Source organism: Mchenga conophoros, linkage group LG18, assembly GCF_057382185.1.
Source record: "Mchenga conophoros isolate Kocher_MC1m ecotype Shallow Benthic linkage group LG18, M_conophoros_male_GT1.1, whole genome shotgun sequence".
Taxonomy (NCBI): Eukaryota; Metazoa; Chordata; class Actinopteri; order Cichliformes; family Cichlidae; genus Mchenga; species Mchenga conophoros.
In genome coordinates this window covers 16,467,333-16,489,297 of record NC_140543.1, presented here as the reverse complement: position 1 = coordinate 16,489,297, position 21,965 = coordinate 16,467,333, and the positions used below count along the sequence as shown (strand labels likewise).

At 37.9% G+C, this 21,965-nt stretch overlaps 1 protein-coding gene across 1 annotated transcript in view; it reads right to left on the bottom strand.

The window, feature by feature from the left end:
• Positions 1 to 21,965, bottom strand: part of pth1r (parathyroid hormone 1 receptor) — a 45,478-nt gene that overhangs the window by 12,255 nt on the left and 11,258 nt on the right. The window contains exons 2-5 of the mRNA XM_085253932.1: positions 9,857 to 9,959; positions 3,800 to 3,907; positions 3,496 to 3,617; positions 1,331 to 1,425 (exon numbers count right to left, since the gene is read on the bottom strand). Of these exons, the coding sequence (XP_085110058.1) occupies positions 1,331 to 1,425; positions 3,496 to 3,617; positions 3,800 to 3,907; positions 9,857 to 9,959 (428 nt within the window). The remainder of the gene's footprint in view (positions 1 to 1,330; positions 1,426 to 3,495; positions 3,618 to 3,799; positions 3,908 to 9,856; positions 9,960 to 21,965) is intronic.

The window sequence follows — 21,965 nt, the reverse complement described above, 5'->3', positions numbered from 1 at the left end:
CTCCAAAGGGAGCTGCAGGATCAATAGCCATAAAGGCTACATTATTGCAGTCAAGACAAAACGTCAATGCTAAAATTTCTTGAATATTTACTAGTGCAAAAAAAAAAAGACATGACAGTTTAAAGTCTAAATTTGTCAACATTTACTTGACGCTGACATTAGATCAGTGTAATTTCTACCCACTGTTTCTTTCTCTAAAGACTCTTTAATGAGCTGAATTCTTTGACGAGCAACCCTCAGAGAGCTATTGATTGAGAAAAACTAATCTAGCGTACATTTCCCCAGTGAAAAATTCTGAACACAAGTGGTAATGCAAAATATCCCCTCTTCTCTCTCCCTGGAAAACATTTATGAACTCTCCTGTCTAAAAGCTGATGTGTTAAAGAGGAGACATGGCTGGAGTGCTCTGAGCACAGAGCCAGAATGTCAGATGGGCCCCTGGGACAACTTATTAAACTCATTTTGCCCGTAGATTTCCTGGTGCCAGTTGGGAGCATTCCTAAAAACCTTCTGACTGCCTGCCTGTACAGTAAGTCACGCCGGTTGGAGCATTGGTAAACAGTTCCTTCCCATTGATTAGTGATAGTCCCTGTGCTCAACTAAATAAGCAAATAATAACAAATCTGCCCTGTGTTAATCAAAATGATTAAAAAAAACAGACATTTTCAGACTGAATTCAACCTTGTTTTAAGGTTTTTTCCTTTTTCATTTAAGAAAGTAGCCCTAAGGTAAGGCTGATACCTCTTATGTTTGTACAGTAGGAGGAGAGCTTTTCAAACACAGCACTTTGCTCTGAATTCACATCCCTTCACTCCCTTGTTTAGATGTTTACATGTGGGAAAAGGTGGATGTTGATTAGGAAATGTAATCTTTGTAAGCTGGGAGGAATAATAAAAAATAAAAACTCAGCATACACACTTTGGTTGTGTGTCAGCGAAATCTGAAATCAGCATGAAAATAACAAAGAACCTAAATGTCAGGCAATGAGGCATGCATTACAGCACGCCTGAAGGCAGGCTCCTCCTCAAAGGCAGTCTGTTAAAAGTCAAAGTAAAAGTCAAAGGTAATGCTTGATATAGATTGTGTGCTCCGTGCCGTCGCTGTGACACAACACATATATTGCGATGCACGATTATCCGGTGGAGTCGGGGTGGGGGTGATGGGGGATTCACAGCATGCTATCATGCTGTGAATCATTTGGACTCCCTGTTTTGATCCCTTCTCCAATTGCTCTAACCTTAATTTCTGACCTGATCAAACGCCCTCTCTTTTGGGAACATTTGTAGTTGAAAGTACTGATTGAAAAAGTCCAGCAGCAGCATCGACTCACCGAAAATATCCCAAAATGACCACAGCCACCATGAGCGACCCCAAAGAGACCGAGTACCCAACCGTGTAAATGAGATACAGACGGTGAAAGACGTCCTGTTGGAAAAGGATAATTTGTTAGAATATCAACAGACACATTATCCCCTCCTAATTGCATTGTTTGATCCGCTGTATGTTTTAGTCAGACATGCTAATCCTGTTTGTTGGGAAAATTTATTTAAGGATGTCTCCAAATAACCTGGTTTGTCACTGGAAAGCATCAGTACACTGGGCAGTAGTTTAATCCTCCAGCAGAAGAAGCCTGGCTGCACGTCACCAAGTTAATAAGTGCCAGGACCTCCTTGTGATGTAAGTTGATACTACACTGCTGTTATCATTTAGCATCAGGATCTTGTGCCAGAAAAAAATGTGCGTCTGCAGTATTGCTGTTTGCTTTAGTTCATGCACACATATTTATCATTATCTACTGCAACTGCTCCTCTGTTGGAACATCGATCTGAACATTCGACGTCATACAGATGACAGCGGTATCGTATCGTTTCAGGCCAGAAAAGGGTGACGATCAAAGCATGACAGCTTTCACGGCTTTCTCACAGCCTTTGAATGTTTTCATTTATCAATATTTTTAACAAGTTTTCCATCCTTCTTACAAGAGCTATTTACTGCCAGCACTGACATCTAACACCCCGAGCGATGGTAGAGGAACTCTGCACAGGCACCTGCGATCAAGGTCACATCTAGCTGTCAGTCACACTGGGTTGTAGTAGTTCTTCTTCTTTTAACTGTTTCCACACGATGCTTTGCAGTGTAATGGTGCTGTTGGTGCTCATGGTATTACAGATTATGCAACACATAATCCTCTTTATTAAAGTTAAAGATTTCCATTTTGTAAGACGTGTACGCCCGCTTAAAATGTGAAACTGTGTCAGGATACACAGCAAAGAAACACTATCAGCTGACAGGTCTGCTATGAAACAATGAAACAAATACAACAACTATAAAGACCTCATTATGATAATTAATTATAACGTCAGGTAAATGACAACAAAGCTCTAACATTAAAACATTAGCTGAGCTAAATATACAACACACTCCACCCTGGGCCTAAGTATGTCAATTTTTATGGTTTGGCCTTAGAGAAGAAAAATAATAATTCTACAGCATAAAATGGTCATAAGAAATTACCTTTCACTGCAATAGCCTCAAATCAATGAAATAGATTGCACTACAGTATGAGGTGCAACTTCATTAACCCTTTCCAAACCATCCTAAAAATTTTGTTAAAACCTTCTCAACTCTTCACTCACTGACTTTTATATTATAGATTTCATGCACACACTTGGAAATAGCATATTATATATTTTTTTATATGTGTGTGTTGTCAGACGTAACTGGCCTACACAGGTCTGGCCTGCCCTGACATATATCCTATCAAACACCTCGAAGAGACCTGTAATAAGGTGGACCCCTGACTAGCATCCAGGTCTCGTCACCTATTAGTGATGCTGTCGAGGTTATATCAAAGATTTGCAGCAAAGTCTTCCCAAAATGGTCGAGGCTGTTGCAAAAGCATAAAAATGTTTGCTAATGCTCCACACTAATGGTTTTCAAAGAAGATGAAAATCTAATCGGTTCTTCCTTAATCCAAGAGAACATTTGTGCAAGATTTGACGATACTGCATTCACAAGAAAGGATGCATAAAAATCATTAAAATCGACGAATGTAGCTGCATGACTCAACTGTGCAACTGCGGGTCTTATTATTGTTAAGTTACTCAACTGAGCCATTTCTGGTGAGTTCTTAGTGGTCTTAGATTTGCGAGGGAATGACTCAGTTCAAGACTAATCTGGCACTGTTTTCACTTTGTATTATAACATAAATTTAGCCAGTTACAGCCATTTTATCACAAAGCGACCACATGAATATCCTTTCATTATCCCCTCATCATCTTCTCAACATTTCAGTAAATACGATCAGACTTTATTTGCATTGCACATTACTAAGAAGGCATGCTGTTAATTTGTTACGCATTTCAAAGGAAGTATAATTGCAGGGTACATTTTTTTCTTAAATACCTTAAGTGAGACAATTTGCTATGGTGCTGCTGTTAATTATTTTGGTGGGAGACAGTGTCAGCATGTAAATGGAAATCAGATGGATCTTACCATTTGATAGCTTGGGTTATATTCGGGGAGGTGTTTTGAACATTCAGTATAATCGGCCCATGTTCTGTTGGCTGCTGCCAGCTGCCATATCCCATTGCTGTCACACTGACGGTGTGCTAATCCTAGAAATCAACAAAAGAAGTCTGTTTTTAATTACAGATTTAAAGCTGCATAATTCAATAAATTGCCAAAGCAGGTTCAGAGAGAGCTCGAGTTATAATTTGCAATGAATTTGCAGAGCGCAGCCTAACTCATTTTAAAATTCAGGGATTTAACTGCTTACTGTATCCAGGGCCAAGCTTACCTTTATGGTTGAAGTCAAAGATATACTCTGGACAGGGAGTGGATATTTTCCCAGGAGGCCCTTCAGGCCAACAAACAATGCCATCCCAATCTGGTGAGCAGAAACCATCTGCAGAGAAAAGAAAAGAGTTGAATTAAAACCAAATCCTGTCATGACTATAGCACTGCAGTAATGGTCAGTAGGCATTTCCAAGATCTGCTTGTTTTCAGGGTTTTTGTTTGAATTTTAAAAAGCAGACACACGATACATAAACAGCACTGGAATGGCACTGCAAAAGCAGCCTTGTAATTTCATGTGTGGCATAACTGACCCCCCCCCCCCCCCCTTTTTTTTTTTATTCATATTTGTTCTACTTGTGGGAAATATGGGTCACCAAAAGAAAACACATGCCTGTCCACTTCCCATCTATTGTCACATAATTAAGACTTGCAACCATGGAATTTCCCGCATGCTGACAACAAGTTGTCCATTGAATCTGGTGTGGTGTGTTCATTAAGGCTTGTTTGTTAGCTGCCGGATATTTCCATAACTGCTCCGTTGTTGATAACACAACAACCATTATAATGTTGTATGGAATTGGTTTTAGCGTGGATCTTATTTAAAGACTTCCTGCAACACTAGCTGCATTGTAGTGCCCTAACTGGCAAATTATGGTTAAATAACAGCACTATATTATATAATTCACTTTCAATATGTATCATATGTTTTGAGGTTTTTTTTTAGATGGATCACATTCAATTAATTAACAACATCCAATTTGATTATTCATTTACGTACAGAGTTATGTCTTGCTAGGGTGAATGAAATTTTAGAGAATGGGAAAAATGGTGATAAGATGTAAAACAAATGTCTTATTTGGCCAATCATTATACCCAGTGCAACAATTTTATGTATATTTAAATTAATTTTTTGAAAATGTAAAATATTTATTTTAAAAATTTAGTAATTAAGTTGAAAAAAAAAATTCCAAGTTCTCATTACAATTTACAGTCCTCAAAATGTTTTAGACCACCACCGACTAAAAGGTTTGTGCCAGTCCTTCCTTAAATTAACAGTATTTATGATTACCAAAATATTGTTTTATGTTCTATAACAGCTAATCCAACAGTACAGCTGTGCTATTTAATCAAAATCACATTTTTAGTGCTAAAGTATAGTTATTCTTAATATACATGAATTTTCAGATTCACTGTTTTTCAAAACAACCATAATAAAACATGTAATTTTGTAATAAATGATTAATTTATGGTTCTCAGAATTCTCTTTTTTTTCCTGTTCAAATTTAGGTAAAATTTGAATTCAGTCATTTTTAGTTTTCAGTTTTGTTTTGTTTTTTTGGGGTTTTTTTTTTATGAGACGTGGTCTAATAAATGTGTTAGGAACTACAATTTTGTATCAGTCTGGACTTAGGTGACCATAGTGGTTTGGGTGATTTCACTTTATTAATAACAATAAATTATATAGTAAAGAATTGACTAATAATAATAATAATAATATAACAACAACAATAATAATAATGATCATGATCATGAAATCCCATATTTGCATTCATTTTTTTACATATAAAAATATCACATGAAAAACAGTTATTGCATATTTCTCTTTGAACAACAGAATTGGTTAATGATAATAATTCTCTCTCTCTCTCGTTTTTTTTTTTAAATGAGGCTGATTATGAATGCAAAAATTTTTACCAGGAATCATTAAAGCAAAAAAAGTTTTCTCCACATTTTTACAAGATGCATGGTGATCCCGGTGATCACAACAGAAAATTTTGTGTCAAATTATTAGCAAAGACTGTGCTACATTAAACTTTGCCATAATGCATCTGTGCTAAGTTCAGACAAAGAACTTTACGTTCAAAGTGGGGGGGAAACCTATGAGTGCACACAGTCCCCTAATTCTCAGCTAAACCGTGGAACGGAGCCTGCTGATAGTGTGAGCGGAGTCCCTTTCACCACAGATTCTTGGCAAAACCTCTCTTATGGCTTGGCATTTATGTTGTATTATTGAAAACATCTGCCCCACTTTGACCACTAATAAGTAGGTAAGCATAGAACTAAAACTCTCCTCTCTTTGCAGTAGATCCATTATTTTCTCATTCCTGTAATCAAACTTACAAAGAAACATCTGACAAAATGACGACTTGCTTTTAACTGCTTGTCACTGGGAGCACAAAATTAAAGAGTAGACTGAGTGGAGCTGACTGATTCTTGCAGATGCATGGTGGGAAAAAAATGCGTTTAGTTTTGAAAATCACGCTGACCACACATCCTGGGAGTAAAAGTAGAATTGCTGCTTGCTTTTGCCATAGGTTTTACTACCATAGGACCACCTACTAACAGGCTTAAATTAAACACACAAACACACAGACACACACACACATACAATTTCCTGTAAATTTTTTGACCACAATTTAAATATAAACGTGCCTACGGGGGGACTTTGGTATTTGTGATGTCACTGGGGTTTGAAGAATGTTTTTTTCTCCCCCAACTCATGTGATTCTGACCTGCAGATGTCAAAACACTCACTGCATGCAGTTCCTCCTGATACATGCAGCCTTTTATAATGATTCCCCAAGTTATTCTACACCCAGACCACAAGCTTGAAGGTTGAGCTATTTTCACACTGCAAGGTCTGGGGATTTGAACCCACATCCCTCCACTGTCCTCCCCAGGCAAACCTCACTGCATCCCTCAAAGAAAACCTTGTCCCAGGCATCAAATGGTGAATTTTACACATTTGAAGCCCAAATGAAGCACAACGGCTTTTCCTTTCAAGCAGCACTCAAAGCTTTCTTAATTAACACATAATTTTGGATAGTTTTTCTACACTTTCTGCATTTTACTCTGCTGCCATTTGAAGCCGTCGTAATTCCTAATCTCCAATAATAGTTCAAAAAGCCACAGGATTACAGTTAAAGAGCCAGAAAAAAAATCCTGGGAGATTAGGCAAAACAATTACAGATATAAATCTAAAGCTAGTAGTTGGTGCAATCAGTTTATCTCAACCCATGGTTTGAAGTTCACGCCACAATGCAAAAAGGAAGGAAAATGTCTCTTAAAAAGTGATTTCTGCTGAAATCTTGATGACTTTTTCAAGGAAAATACTGACATCCTTCATCAGAAAGCGCAAGTTCGGTTTTCTTTGAACTTAATGGCAAAATCTTGACAATATCTATAATTTTACTCAACATCACAGCAAACCCACTACCCAGATTTTAAATGACTTCCACACTGCATAATTACAAACAGCCAGATGTGGCTCTGGAGTTCAAATCAAATCGAAATGAAGGTTAAAGCAATTCATCTGGCATTACAGGGAAAAAGAAAATCTCAAAACAAGTACATGCAAGGAGCACATATGTGCTTCTCAAGCCGTTAGTCTCCACCACACTGGGGGACTTAACTGAGGACTCTACTCTATATTAAGGTAATAGGGTTATTCTAATTTCTTCATCTGTAATGTGATTGAACAGACATGTGCAACCTTCCAAAAGAGGTCAGCAAAAAACCACTACATGCAGGATGAGTCACATTCGGCACACCAGCATCATCAGGTATGCAGGTCAGCTCTCTTGTGCTGATGTACCCCCTAAACAGCACCTCAAGCATTTCACAGAATCCCAGTCAGGCATTCCCGATGGGCTTGTTAGAGTCCAGATTGAGCGCCAAAGTCTCCCCTAATGTGCAGACACAGGAACATGCGAGTGCAATAAGGCCGTGGTTATCAACTATTTATACCAGATTAAAATATAAATGTACATATAGTCCCATATGTCTAGTCAAGATAGTGCAAAATGTTAGGTTTTATCCCATTGTTCGTACTGAACATAGCATGCGCTCGGAGGTGCATGCGGACATGTGACACCAACCTTTCCTGTCACTACAACATGTCAGGATAGATTCTCGTCTGCGAGATCTCTGATGTTTCACTGATTGCTCTCCTCTGCATTGGCGCCTATAGCCATCTTGTTAAGCGTGCTGTAAGAGCTGGAACATAAACCCTAAGCAAACAAAATCTGCTGCTCGGCCCTCTGCAATTCTCAAAAGTAGCAATTCTGACTTTTTTTTTAATCTAATTTGAGCTAGTGGATATTTATCAAAACCATGAAAAGTTGGGACATACCACGTGGGTAATGTAACTACAGGGAACAGTCAACAATAGCTTTTGTGTTCTGAGCCAGGAAGTAAACGTTTTTAATTATGTGTTTCATTTACAAGGAGTATCGTTTGGAGGGCAAAGAATTTCATGTGACCACAATGCACTGGGGTTAAAGAGAAAATAATATGATTGGTTTGGCTGTGGAATTCCTCTCCAATCAACTGGGAGAATGACAGCAACCACATGACGATACAGTGTGCTGGGGTCTGCAGGAAAATGGCATTCTTCAGATAGCCATAAATATTGAAAAACACCCCAGGACCAGGTTTGCCTTCGAGCTCAGCCTTCGGAAAGCCACAGAGAAGACAAAGGAAACAAAGCTGAGGTTTTAAATGTAACCATCAACTTACAGTTCACAAAAAATGTCTTGCAACTGCTCCAAGAATGGGCCGTGATTTTAACATATCAGCGAAATACAGGCAAAACGGTCCCTTTAATTTAAATATTTACTTATTATGGTGAAGTATGAACATCATCAGTTGATTAGTTTAAGCTCTTATGATCAACAGTCACTCTCAAACAAGTCACCAATCACATTCAATCAACATGGCGTCTCGATGGACTCTTTACTTTCAAGCTTGTGTTCATCATGTTGCTGGTTATGCAGTTTACTTCCACAGTTCTTGGTAAACTTCACTGTTGATTGGTTTCTCCCTCCATACACAGCCTTCTCTCGGTACACCTCCCGTGTCTGATGGCATCCTCCGCCTCATACATTATATTTCAGCTCGGCAGCCATGTGCAGCCTCTGGGGGATTTACTGCACTCCACATTGAACCTCTAGCTTCAGCTAGAATTCACTGGGGAGCTTCCTCACAAGCGGAAAGCCCCAAACTATTTTTAAGTGATAACGCCTTTGACAAATGTGCCTGTGACAGAAATCTTTTAACTAAAAAACCTTTAACAGGTAGTGGAACATCACACTATTGGAAACCAATAATAAAAGGCAAATAAAGCGGCACCTTCCAAACGCATGATCCCATTTCAATTTCACGCATTCTGCTTGATTAGTTTCCTCCAGTTTTTAGCTATTAGTTATCTTGTAATAATAATCTGTAGCTAAACAAGACATGTTATTCGATATACAGAAGCTATTAGGGACGACTTATGGATTTGTATCTGTTATCTCTCTAACACACCCCTTTTACTGGGTGATTTGCATGACAAACATTGAATCTGTGATCCCTTTGTTACTCTGCTTTGGAATGAGGAGAATCACAATCCTGCTAACAGAGTAAACAATGAACCAAAAGCAAACAATGTCCTGTGCATGCGCTAAATGTTAGTCAAATCTGCACTATCATGCACACGCACACCTGGAGGCAATGTTCCTATTTTAAACCACAGCACACCTTGATAAGTGCGTACATGTCCCACACCCCACCCCTCACACCCCACTTTCACCACTTTCCCCAGTCTAAAAAATGGAAGGGGCTGGGGTCAGGTGTGCAGATATGCCATTTAACCTAGTTTTTGTTTTTTGTTGTTTTTTACAGATTTCAGCTTTTGCAAGAGAAGCGGTGCACATCCATTTCAAGCCCCAGGTTAAAAATGAGTCTCCAGCTAAAAGACATCCTACAGGCGATTTAAGGTTTAATTCTGGATTTAGGGATCTGTGATTTTTTTTTCACATGACTGCACTCAATCCACAGCTGTAGCACACAATGGAATATGTGAACAAATATTAAAGAGCCATGCTGGTTTATACAGATATTCCTCCGGCCCCCTGATGATGAATCCTACTTAAATCTCCTATGTGGCTGTTGACCATTTTGCCATGAAATTCAATACTGAAAGTTCAAGTCCCCCTGAAGAATAACAGTATTGTCATTACAGACTCACAAAGCCACTCATACGGCTAAAGACTGACAGATTTGTTTCTGTACTCACCAGGAATCCTCTGCTTTGCCTTGATGATGGCCTCACATTTTTGCTTGGCTCTGTACAAAAACTCTAACTGTTCCTCTTTTGTCAGCACATCATCGGTGTAAACCTGCAAATCAGGGGGAAAGCCTCAGAGTTAACGGAAGGATATGGAAGTGGAAACAGGAATAGTGTGAAAAATAGATACTTTCAAAGAAAATTTCCAACACAAAACATCTATTACAACTCAGCTACATGGCAGTTAAAATGACAAGAACAACATAAAAGTGTAAATATTTCGCTGCAGATGTAGACTCTCCTCTGGATCTGAAATGAGCATGAAAATCAGTTCAGACTTAGACATTAATTTCTCTTTACAGCTGCTTCAAAACTGTCAAACTGTCTGGAACCCTGCTCCTGGTGCTGTGGAGAAAAAAATTAAATCCAGTTTCCTACCTCCAAAATTCACCGGATATGAGTGACAGTAATACAGTGGATAAATATTAGAAAGTCCCATACTTTGACCACATCAGTGGATTCATTGAAGAGTTCTATCAGTCTTACTGTGATAAAATGAAAGCTAAACTTCCCTGACTCAACAGCATCAGTTTCACTCGCAGCATGCAGGCTTATTCCAGCGGTAAACTGATCGACATGAGGAAAATTTTAACACTGACAAAAATTACATTTTATTCCATGCAGTTGTTTTTTTTTTACCCCTTATATATTTTCAGCTTCTGAACATTTTATATGAGGGTGACGTGGTAACGCAGGTGTGGTTTTCCAGTCAGGGAAACTTTTTCCATTCTAATAGGTCACACTGACTGACTTGCTGTTTGCCTGTGGATCACTTTCGGGCATTGACAAATGTGACTGTACTGAAAACGACAACATTCATTTTTAACAGAGCATGACAAGAAGAGTTGAAATGAAAAAACAGGCCGCCTAAACTAAAGGCTAGATCGCCAGGATATTTAATGCTGTCATGTAGGCAATATCATTGTTCTCTGAGCCACACTGCAGCAAAACTATAAGACGCACACCATGAGACATAAACTAACACGTATGCCGTACAGAGCGCCTGGAGGTGCGGCTAAAAAAAACCCACACACACACAGTCTTGTTTTTTTGGTCCAGTGATCCAGAGCAAATAGTGCAAATTAAAGACAGACGTTTACTCAGAGCAGCTGACTGCCTGGCTGCAGTTGCATCTGTCAGTTTCAGACACAAATTACATGTCTGGATGTGAAGAAATCAAATTTTGCTTCTATGAAAGCAAGAAGCAGAACACTTCAAATAGTAACGAGTAATTGTTTTACTGATGAGCAAGAGACAGCAGGGAGAACAAGGTAAATCTATGCATAAACAATTCACCTTTCTAAACATTTATCACAGTCATTTTGGATCTAGAATATATATTTTTTAAACGTGACACAATGGAATATATAACCATGGACAGATAGCTGCAGGTACAAAGTAAAGGCGGTGTGGAGACTTGCTTGTCGAATCTCATTGTGATATAATGATCATGCCTGATTCTATCTCTAAATATAAGTAATATAATTGATTTTCTCTTGTTGCCCTGAAAAATCTTATTTTAGTCTCTACAATATTTGTTAATTTGTTCAGACAGATGTTAACTAAATAATTTGTGTACCTTATTTTTAAGGTATGCTTGTTATATCTAATCAGTCAATCACATGGCACCAACTCAGTGTGTTTAACCAAGTAGCCATTATCAATTGAGCATGAGAATGTGAAAGAAAGGTGATTTCAGTGAATTTGAATGTGCCAGATGGGCTGGCCTGGTTATTTCAGAACCTGCTGATCTCCACAGAAAATATCCAATGTTGATGTCAGAGATCAGAGGAGAATGGCCAGACTACTTTGAGCTGATAGAAGACAGCAGCAATTCAAATGACTACTTGTTACAAACAAGGTATGCAGAAGAGCATCTTCGAATGCACAACATGTTAAAGCTTGAAGCAGATGGATACAGCACCAGAAGACTGCACTGGGTACAGCTCCTGTCAGCTAACAACAGGATACCGAGGCCATAATTCACACTGGCTCAACAAAATTGGACAACAGAAGATTGGAAAAACATTACCTGGTCTGATGTGCCACATGAAACAACATGAAAGCTGATGTTGGCATTCTAATATTTGTGTTCAAGCCTCTAGCTATAGATAAAACATCTTATGAAAAATAAGTTTTAGTAATAAGACTTTTACTCTTATACTCTTTTTTGTGAGTATAGAAATACTGGAAGTGAGCTTACTCATTCTGCAACAGTATTTTATATTGTATTCTTCTTATTTATAATTTAGTACAGCCAATTGCCGTGGTGTTTATTTAAAGTATATGAAATGCTGAAATTTTACAGCAGTAACAGCAGTATAAATGTTGAGAACCAACCATAAAAAGGACAGTACCGAAACACTGCAGTACTGAAATAAATTACAAGAATTTTACACTGGTTCCCGAGTACAACATTTAAGAGAATGTACTTATTTACTATAACAGTTACTATAGTAGATGTACAGTCTACTAAGAAGTATTTATATTTTTGCAGTTGGCAATACAGCTCCGTATAGGAACCAACTGTTGTATAACCTTTTTCAAGACTTTTTCAGCCGTCTCTTGTGCCTGTTCATAATGAGAAATATAATAAATAAGTACAGATAGGAACAAAGACATGTATACTTTGTTTCTAACAGAAGTACGCAACTTCACGAGGTTTAAATTTAACTGTAAATACCAAGCCGTTGTGGGTTTGCTCCATACAAACCCACAATACCTCAATCCATCAATATTTTCACTACTTTCAGCCCTGAAATAAGGATGTCCAGTCTGAGAACTGAATAAGGTTACAGAATGAAGACGTTTATGGCTTTGCACAGTAAACAACCACAGATGGAATAACATTTTACCGCAGGCGAACAAGGATAGATACTACCTGTTTACTGTACTAACTAAGCCAATATAGAATATTCCACTGACAGCTTCTGAGACGTTCACACTATTTTCATCTGAAAAGCTGCCTAGTCTTACTTTAGGTAATGACCAATAGGTAATCAGAAACAGTGGATGTGGAAGTTATTCTGGTAAGAATAACACCACTATCATTACTCTTTCTATTTGCGGACAGGTGACAAATTAAAGGAAAAACACTGAACGTCTAACCTCTACATTAAGGGGACTGTTATGCTGCAGAAGGCGTTATCACGATCAGCTTTATCTTGAGATCATATATTTCTTTTCCGATACGAGCGATCACTTCCTGCATAGTTATTAAGGTGCAATAACATGCACCAGGTTTTAAGGTAGTTATAGCCTTATGAGAGAATTTGTACTGGCAGATAATTTTCCTCATCACCACCGTAAAACACCAAATGAGGGCTCTTTGGGGAGAATAAGATTTGGAGAATAAGTGACAAGGCTAGCTGAAGCTGCATAATGTATTTTCACCATTTAAATAATTGCATGCATTATGCTGATATATGTTGAATTTTTCCACACACTTCAAATCAGTGTGAAATATTGCAATTTCTCTAAGTTATTTCTGCCATTTGAGTGAGACTGCTGTTCCAGCACATTAAGAACAAACATCCCAGCCTTTATAGTGGTGATATGTATGCCCCGTGATTATTTCTGAAAACTATTCCTCCTCCACTGGCCAGAGTCCAAACCTCCAAAGTAAACACACCTCTCACAGGGAGAAACGTGGACATTCTTATTTACTGCATTGCATTCAAAACACAGTATTCTTTTTGTGAAATGCTTTTGAGTTTGTGCCAAAATGAGAATTAGAAAAATACACAACATATAAATATGTGTGTTTTCATCACCGGTCGCTAGAATACAAACTCCACTTGGATAAACCACAAGTTTCTATTTGTCTTTGCAAACTGCAGCTTGATGACTTAAACTGCAGCCCTCTGCAAGAATATAAGACCAATATTGAGAGAACTGTATTTAGGGTGCTCAGTCAAGAGAGCGTTTAACCGCTAGGATGAAATGCTAACATTATACAGTGTGGGAGTGAAGGCACATTTACAGTTTAGTTTTAGTTTTCTATTTTCAGCATTTGGTCATTAATGCAAGTTGTATTTATCTGTCAGAGATTGATTTGTCTGGCATGACAGTTAAATATTTTCAGTGTCCATTTGTTGATTTTCAAATAGTTTGCACCAAAGGTTAAAAAAAATTCTAATAAACTGTCCATCAGAAATGTGTCGTATGGCTAGACGCCATGCATACATTGAGTGGAGACACTGGGTTTCCACTGCATTACCAACAGCCTTCATTGCGGACTGCTTTGCGCTTTTTATTTCTTCTTCTTTCTTTTTTTGAAGAAAGTTGTGGCTAACCAAAGTCATTTCCTGTAATGTCCTACACGGAATCAGAGAGTCAAATGGTGGAGCTTGTGAGGTAGACTTTCATTAGAAAAAACAAAACAAAAACTCGAGTATCCAAAAAGTTTAAATGAACCACAAAAACCACTGGATTCAGTGGAGTATAATTATCTGCAGTGAGTCAACAGTGTATTTGGATTCAAAATAAAGCTCAGTGATCTCATTAGTACTATCTCAGACCATGAAAAAGTTCTATCAAAAACACAACATAAAGTGAGTTCCAATCATGACGGCAAAGACGCAAGCATTTTTGAGCAAAACACTACAGCTTCGAAGTGGCTTGAACTTTGTACTGATCTCCCAGAAAGTTGAATGTAGGGACAATTCCTTTGCCAAAATTAATATACTTTATCCTCAAGCTAAACTCAGTGGGCAATAAAAAATGCATCCCAACAGCTTTGATTACTTTCAGAAGTTTGTTAAAACTGAATTGTTGAAATCCTGTCTATACACGAGCCCCATCTATGCATTTTGGCTTTTTACATGCATTTACACTTGAACTAGACACTGCAGATTTTAGCTTTCAGTATCGAAGGTGTGCATTTTTATCTTCTTTTTCAACATCAGACTGTCCCCGTGTTATTGTTTAAAAGGCTTATGAAAAGCCAACATTTCTGTGGAGTTGGGGTTATATCCAGTTTACGCTAATAAGACAACAGTCGAAGAGAAAGGATTATTAATGATCTGCAAGAAATTATCATTGGCCAGAATGTTTGTTTTTTTACTTTTTTTTAGCAATAAACAAAAAATAAATCCACAAGACCAAAAGTTCCAAAGCAACCACTCAATGCATGGAGGTAAACAGACACTACATAAACTAGCTATGAGCTTTTTTTTTTTCAAATCAAGAAGAGTTTTTGATTTAATATAAATGAATGTTTATAAATATATGTTAGGTGAAGCTGGCTCAAAATTCAGTCTGCACAATTGTTAAATATATATATTTTTGTGAGTAATTTCTTTGGTGAAGGTGAGTAAAAATGCATCAACATCTTAGCTATTCCTAGAACTGTACTCTACTGCACAGCTGCCTCTGATGTGCCTGGAATCTGCTGGAGCCACTCTTCCAGCTTGGGCGTTATTGGTCTTATTGCTCCTATCATTGTGGGGCCACTTTGGTCTTTACCTTTCACATCTGCTCCAGTTGTTCCTTCAGCCCCTGTTACTTCCCTGTTTTTTGTGCTTTTCTAGCCACTAGTCAGATTACTTGATGTCAACCCCTTCTTCAATCAGTCCATGATATATCCAATGCAGTGGCTTGGTATTCCATGATAGTTTCTCATCACTGTTGTGTCTTCAGATATCTGAGGAAATCTTAGAGCAGCTTATCCCTGGGGTCATCTTTCTAAAGCATTCATTGATTTTTCATCTTTCTTCCTGGATTCTGGCTCTGCTCTCCTACTTTCTGTTGGCTGTAAAGCCTCCGCGTGTTGGACTTTGGGTAAAAAGCACCATATGTTGTAAGGAGTTTTTATGTCTTGACATCAGTGGCATTTATGTTCTCCTGTGGCCAGCTTATTATTCCAGTTGAGTAACAGTCTGATGAGTGGTAGGTCATATGTATTGATAGTTCAGCTCTTATTCCTACTGCTACCATCTCAGGATCTATCTTACCTACTGAGATATTTGACTGGGGTTGATCTTCATGGATCTTTATTGCGGACCCTGTTGGCTTATAGGATACCCATGTATTTGTAGCTGTCCTGTATATCTGCTATTATACCTTCTGATATCTTAACCCCTTCAGCCTTGATCACGATACCTCTCTTTGCAATTTTCCAGCCACACCTATCCAGCCAAATGGCCTCAAATGTTGTCTTCCACTGAGTTCCTGATTGATGTTATGAACACACTTTACCTTGTATAGTGCCAAATACTCCACTATCAACGTGTGGGGCATTGAGTCGTAGGTTTTCTTGTAGTCCAACCAGACAGTGCTGAGATTAGTCTTCCTGGTCTTACAGCCCTGGTGTAGTGCTCTATTAACCAGCAGTTGGTGTTTTGGCCTTCTGGTATTATTTTCAATGCCTTCTGAGCTGTGCTTATATGTTAACTCATGTCAAGCCTACTCAGCTTGGTTGCTATGATGCCTTAGAGGAGCTTCCATGTTTTAGAGAGAGAGCTAGTTGGCATGGTAGTTTCATGGTGTCATAAACTTGCAGGGATCTTTCATGATTGTGTTAGCAAGTCAAGATGAGTACCTGCTACTAGCAGCCTGCTTCTTTGTGTTGCCAGGTGTTTGTTGATGAAGTACCACTTCTTCAGCCAGTTGGTGTGGATATCAGATCCTGGTGCTATCAGCATTTCATTCTTGAGACACCTTATAAGATTTTTGCCTTTGTGTTGTTAACTGGTTCTTTTTCTGGGAGGTTGCTGCTGGATCTTTGGCAAACAGACCATTTATTCTCTTGGCCTTTGCTTCTCTGGTGTATCTCTTCAGCCTAGTCACCATAGTTATAAGCCTTTGCTTGGTAGTTTGTAGAGCCCCCAATTATGGACATTTTTTGTCATTCCCATCCATCCAGTACCCACATCTCATAACTTTTATAACATCCTTTCAAGTTTCCCTGATTTTGGCTTCCAGCCTACCTTTCCATAAGGGCTTTCTCTATATGCATTCCTGATCTTATACCCAAGTGTATCTAGGATTACTGTAGCAGTGGCATATATGAGCTCATTGGTTACAGTGATTTCATATTTAAAAATACTACCAAAATTGTGGGTAAAACCTTAACAACCATGAAAGCAGAAGAAACTCTGAAACAAAATTTCTATAACTATTATTAGAATTATTTTAGGCCAAACTTCACATGACTTTAAAAGCACTGGACACATATTCTGTGTTATTTCAGTTCAGTGTTTGCAGATGTTTTCACTGTCAACATAGAACCTCTCATCACAACTCTGGCAGTGTTTTCAGTGGGAACCATATTAATTTTTCTATAAGTTCAGAGACATCCAATAATGCTTCTCTGTTAGACAATCCCTGTGCGAAGATAAGGTTTTTTTTTAGGTAATGGTCATAAGTAAGGCTTTCCATTCCAGATCACACTTCATCACATGAATGATAAATACTACACATATAATATTTACTCTGGTTGCTGTGAAACGTCTCAATTTTAGGAATACAGCTGAATGTTTGTTTTATGTACTTGTTTTGGTCATTTGCCATTCTTTACACCATAGGCTAACATTCACTTCCTTGTTGTTGGCATGTGCTCAAAATTTGATCCCAAGGGCTTTTGGACTTTCCTGCATGTTTTTTCTTCACAAAATAGTAAGGTTCTAGAAAATTATAACTTCGCTGAATCTAGTGTTTAATGGGCTGTCTACTATCTGGAAAAAACATGAATATGTTACTTTTGACATATTGCGCCGCATGAATGTTTTAGCGGATGAGGTTCCTGGATATTATAAACTCTATGAGTCAGTGCCACTCCTCTTCAACTGTGCAATTTGCATTTGATGATAAAAACCACAAACCACAAGACTGGTTGTCCTTTGGAAATGCTCGCAGACCACATTCTGACTTAAAGCAGCATTTAGTTCCTAATTATACCCTGCTCTGGTCGTAAGCCTGAAGAACAGCACTTTTGTCCTTGATGGAAACATTGTGTGTACTCCGAGAGGCTGCACACAAGGCAGATAGCTGTGACTGTTGTTCTCACAAATTAAAAAGGGATCATTCTTGCATTATATAAGTGATTTAATACAGCAACTACAGACTGTTGCTTTAGCAAAGCAATATAAATGCACTATTTTAATTTTCATCAAAAGCTTAAAAACAACTAATGGTTATGCAACAGTCAAATGCAGTAGACATTTCATAATGTCTTAACGGATGTCACAAAGCAACTGATGAAACAAACAAAACAACGCTCACAGGTCACTGGGCCTCAATAGCAGAATGATGCACTGCCATAAATGCAACTTTATGCATGAAATAAGAGGATTATAGGTTAAAATATACATTTTAAAGTAGATTTAAAACCCATAAAAGGCTTATTTTGGATGTGTTTTTTCAGACCTTACATATGTGGCTTTATAGTGCAGATCGGCATTAATGGATTATGAGACCATCTCAGTCACAGCTTGGCATTACAGCTATTACCCCTTTAAATAACATCAGCTGATGTAAAACATTAGTAGGGATTAAATGCATGACTGAAAACAGGCTTCAATCAGTCAAAACTGATTATTCCATTTTTGTCATCTGTAACAGTAATGAATGATGTCAGGTTTGTGGGTCAATCCAATCATATACCTGCAAATAGCCTTGCCCTACAGTAATTGTAAAAACTAACTATGTGAGGTTGCAGAAAGTAGGATTATGCAATATTTATTACCATGGACAGACTCATCCATTTTTAAATGAGACTCCCCACAAAACTACATACTTTAGCAAGAATAAAAGTCACAGGTTAAACTTTGAAACATCTCAAAACTTTCTAAAGGTAAGTTTATTCAGGCATTTATCAAAAAGTTTCATCAATGAATGATGACAGTGAGAATACTCAGATGAGTTGTCCAGCTGTCCAGTGAGTGTTTTTCATTCAAGTCAACTCACTCATATCAGCATCTTTTCTACTGCTATATTTGTTTTGCTGCTTGATCCCATAATTAACAGTGAATTCACATAATACGCAGAGCCTTGTCTATCTCGCTGTCAATATTATGCCTACAGGGAGTTTTTCAATTAGTATCACAAAGCCAACTTTTACAATTCCAAATGAGTGTGAAACACCACTGAGCAATCTCAGCATGCATGCTGCATGTAATGCAGACAATGTGTCAACACCAAACAATGTAATACTGTCTGTTTAACACAGTCAGTTAGGGCTGGGTAAAGGAGGAGGGAGACAGACAGACAGACAGACAGACAGACAGACAGATATATTGAGGCAAGAAAGCTTTGTCTTGGTGAAAAGGGTAAGACAGCTTATCCTTTTAATAAGACTAAAAGTAATTTATGGACATGCTAGAATTTTCACAGTCTACCTTGAATAACTGAATTATTATAATTTTAGTGAGGAAGGGGATGAATACAAAAAGACAACACATATAGAGGACAGCACTTCAATCAGCCCCTTTCCACTGTTAACCAAAGGGACACCAAGGGGCCCGCTGCCCGCTAAGAACTAGGACAAGGGCACTTTTTGCATAAGACCCCTCATCATAACTGCCTTCCCAATAAAAAGCTCCAAAATTGTGGACTAATTGGACATAGCTTAATCACCCAAGGTGTCTCTCTTTGCCTGTTAATATTGCACTCTTCTGATTTGCTGAAGGGGGCCACTTAGAGTGAACCTCTTGCAGATGGTCACCTTGATTGAAGTGCTTTTCAGGGCAGTCAATAATTTCAAATCAAAAGCAAAGGAAAAGTCATGCTCTCAAATTGAATAGAACCACACAGGGTGTAAGAATTATACTCCACGCTAATAAAATAACAATCAATATCAAATACGTATTCAGAATGTAATTAACACCTATGTAACCACACTAAATGCAGTGGAATTATTTCTAGATCAAGACTACATAATGTGCATTTTTTCATATTTCTGCATTTATACAATGATAATAATCAAATCTGACAGCAGTAAATTTTCATGACCTGCAATATGATAATTAAAATAATCTTGTGTTGCATATACAGTTGTAAGAGTTGAAATAAAAACTGACAAGGCTTCCAGGAAAAATACCTATACAGCAAAAACACAAACTATTAAGAAAGACTGAATAAAATTCAAACTGCATTTTCAATAAAGCCGTAATTCATACTCCTGAATTTTCTAAATACATTAAAACATTTATCTAATTTCTCAAATTTTAACTTCACTAGAAAATGCCTGAATGGGTTTTCTGATTCTATAAAACCTTTAAATGAAATGCAGATATATTTTATTGCGGACTTATTGGCGATAAACATATACAGAGGATCTCTTTAGTAAAACATTTAAGGATTTAATGTATTTTTTAAACACTAACATTAATGCACGTGAATAAGATGCACTTTATTTAGCAGGGGAAATTAAAGCAGACACAGGCTACACTGTTTGTGCTGTACTCCAGCTGAGAGGCCTGCAGCTGACCTGTCAGCATGAGCCGTCCACACTTTCTTACAAGGCCAATGGTGCTGAGGACTTCGAACCACGCTCCTGTTTCACTAAACATTACTTGAAACTGTGAATAAAAGGTCGGTGGCAAAACAGAAAAAAGTCAGGATTGTCATGGTGCTGAGTTTTTGTCAAGTAATGGTTTAATTTGTCTAATTATATGTTTTCTTTTGAAAGCATTACTTTAGGTCTGTTTGTGCTTGAGCGTGTATGTGTGCGACTGCAGGTTTTCTCTCTCTTCCTGTCCTTTGTCGGCTTATCTGTTCATCTGCATGTGTTCCTACTTTAAGTGGTGATTATACTCTGTTGTGAACATGGGAAGCTGGAGGTCTTGTGATACTTCACTAAAGCCTGACTGAATGGCACTTATCTAATAGCTGAATTTTAATGTAAACACGAGTTGTTACGGTCACAGAAAATTTGGTAGCATGTGGATGTCCCCTCATAACCTAGGACTCGCTGTTTGATAACATCACTTGGACCAAAGTGAACCATAGCAGACTCACAAACATGGGTGCAGATTTAGCTTAGTTGGATGTGCAGCCAACCATATGGCACGTGGCCGAGAGCAGCCGGCCCGGATTCGAGTCCGACCTGCAGCCCTTTTATCTACTGTATTTCGTTATCCTGTACATGTTCATACATGTGTAATGACAATTAAGTTTGAATCCTAAAGCTAACTATAACATACCTTTTAGTTGCTGCATGGTTGTTTCTGTTCATCTGGACGTAGCGTTTTCAGTGGGAGAAACTGAAAACGCTACGTCCAGATGAACAGAATGAACCTTTTGGGATTGCTGTAATATTATTCTCACTGCATTGTTATGTGTTTTATATATATTGCAATGACAAAACTCATCATTCAGTTATGAGCTCGACTTCAACGCTAGTTTACTGACTTTGTAAAAGAATATGTGAAAAATAAACAGATCCAAGAATATCAATTCCCTGAATTTGTGCTTACTATTAGAATAGCCAAAGTCCACGGGTCATACATAAAAAAATGAAAATCTATTAACATTTTTAACCAAACTTTTTGACTTAGACTCATTACAGCCTAGTCTGAGACTCATTACTGCACTTTTCTGTCATCCTGTCACACACAAGCCACAAGTGAAGATTGGCAATAACAAAAGTAAAAGCACGTGGCCAAGAAAGAGACACTCTTCGAGGTTTTCATTGGTGTAAACTCACTTGAACACATGTTTTAAAAAGCTTACAAAGAAAAGCTGGTTTAATTGCTGCAAAGTAAGCACGAAACTGAACTCTGACGAGATCAACCCCATGTAGCATTTTGTCACTGACAAACTGTTCTTTCAGTCAGGATTGGAGCAATAATCAATCTAAATATCAAATTGGTACTTCACCAGAAAACAGCAATAGAAAGTAAAAATAAGCTAATAGAGATAAAAGCAACAGCTGTGCTGCACATAAAGAAATATATATTTTTGACCACTTTATTTTTAAGGAGACAGCCACTCAGTCCAGTTCTGAACCTTCGAACCTTAAACTAAGTTTGAATTGTTGCACAACGGGAAAAGGCTCACATCTTTGAATTAAAATGCACCTACTGTTGCAGTGCAGTGATGAATTAAAGGACAGCTG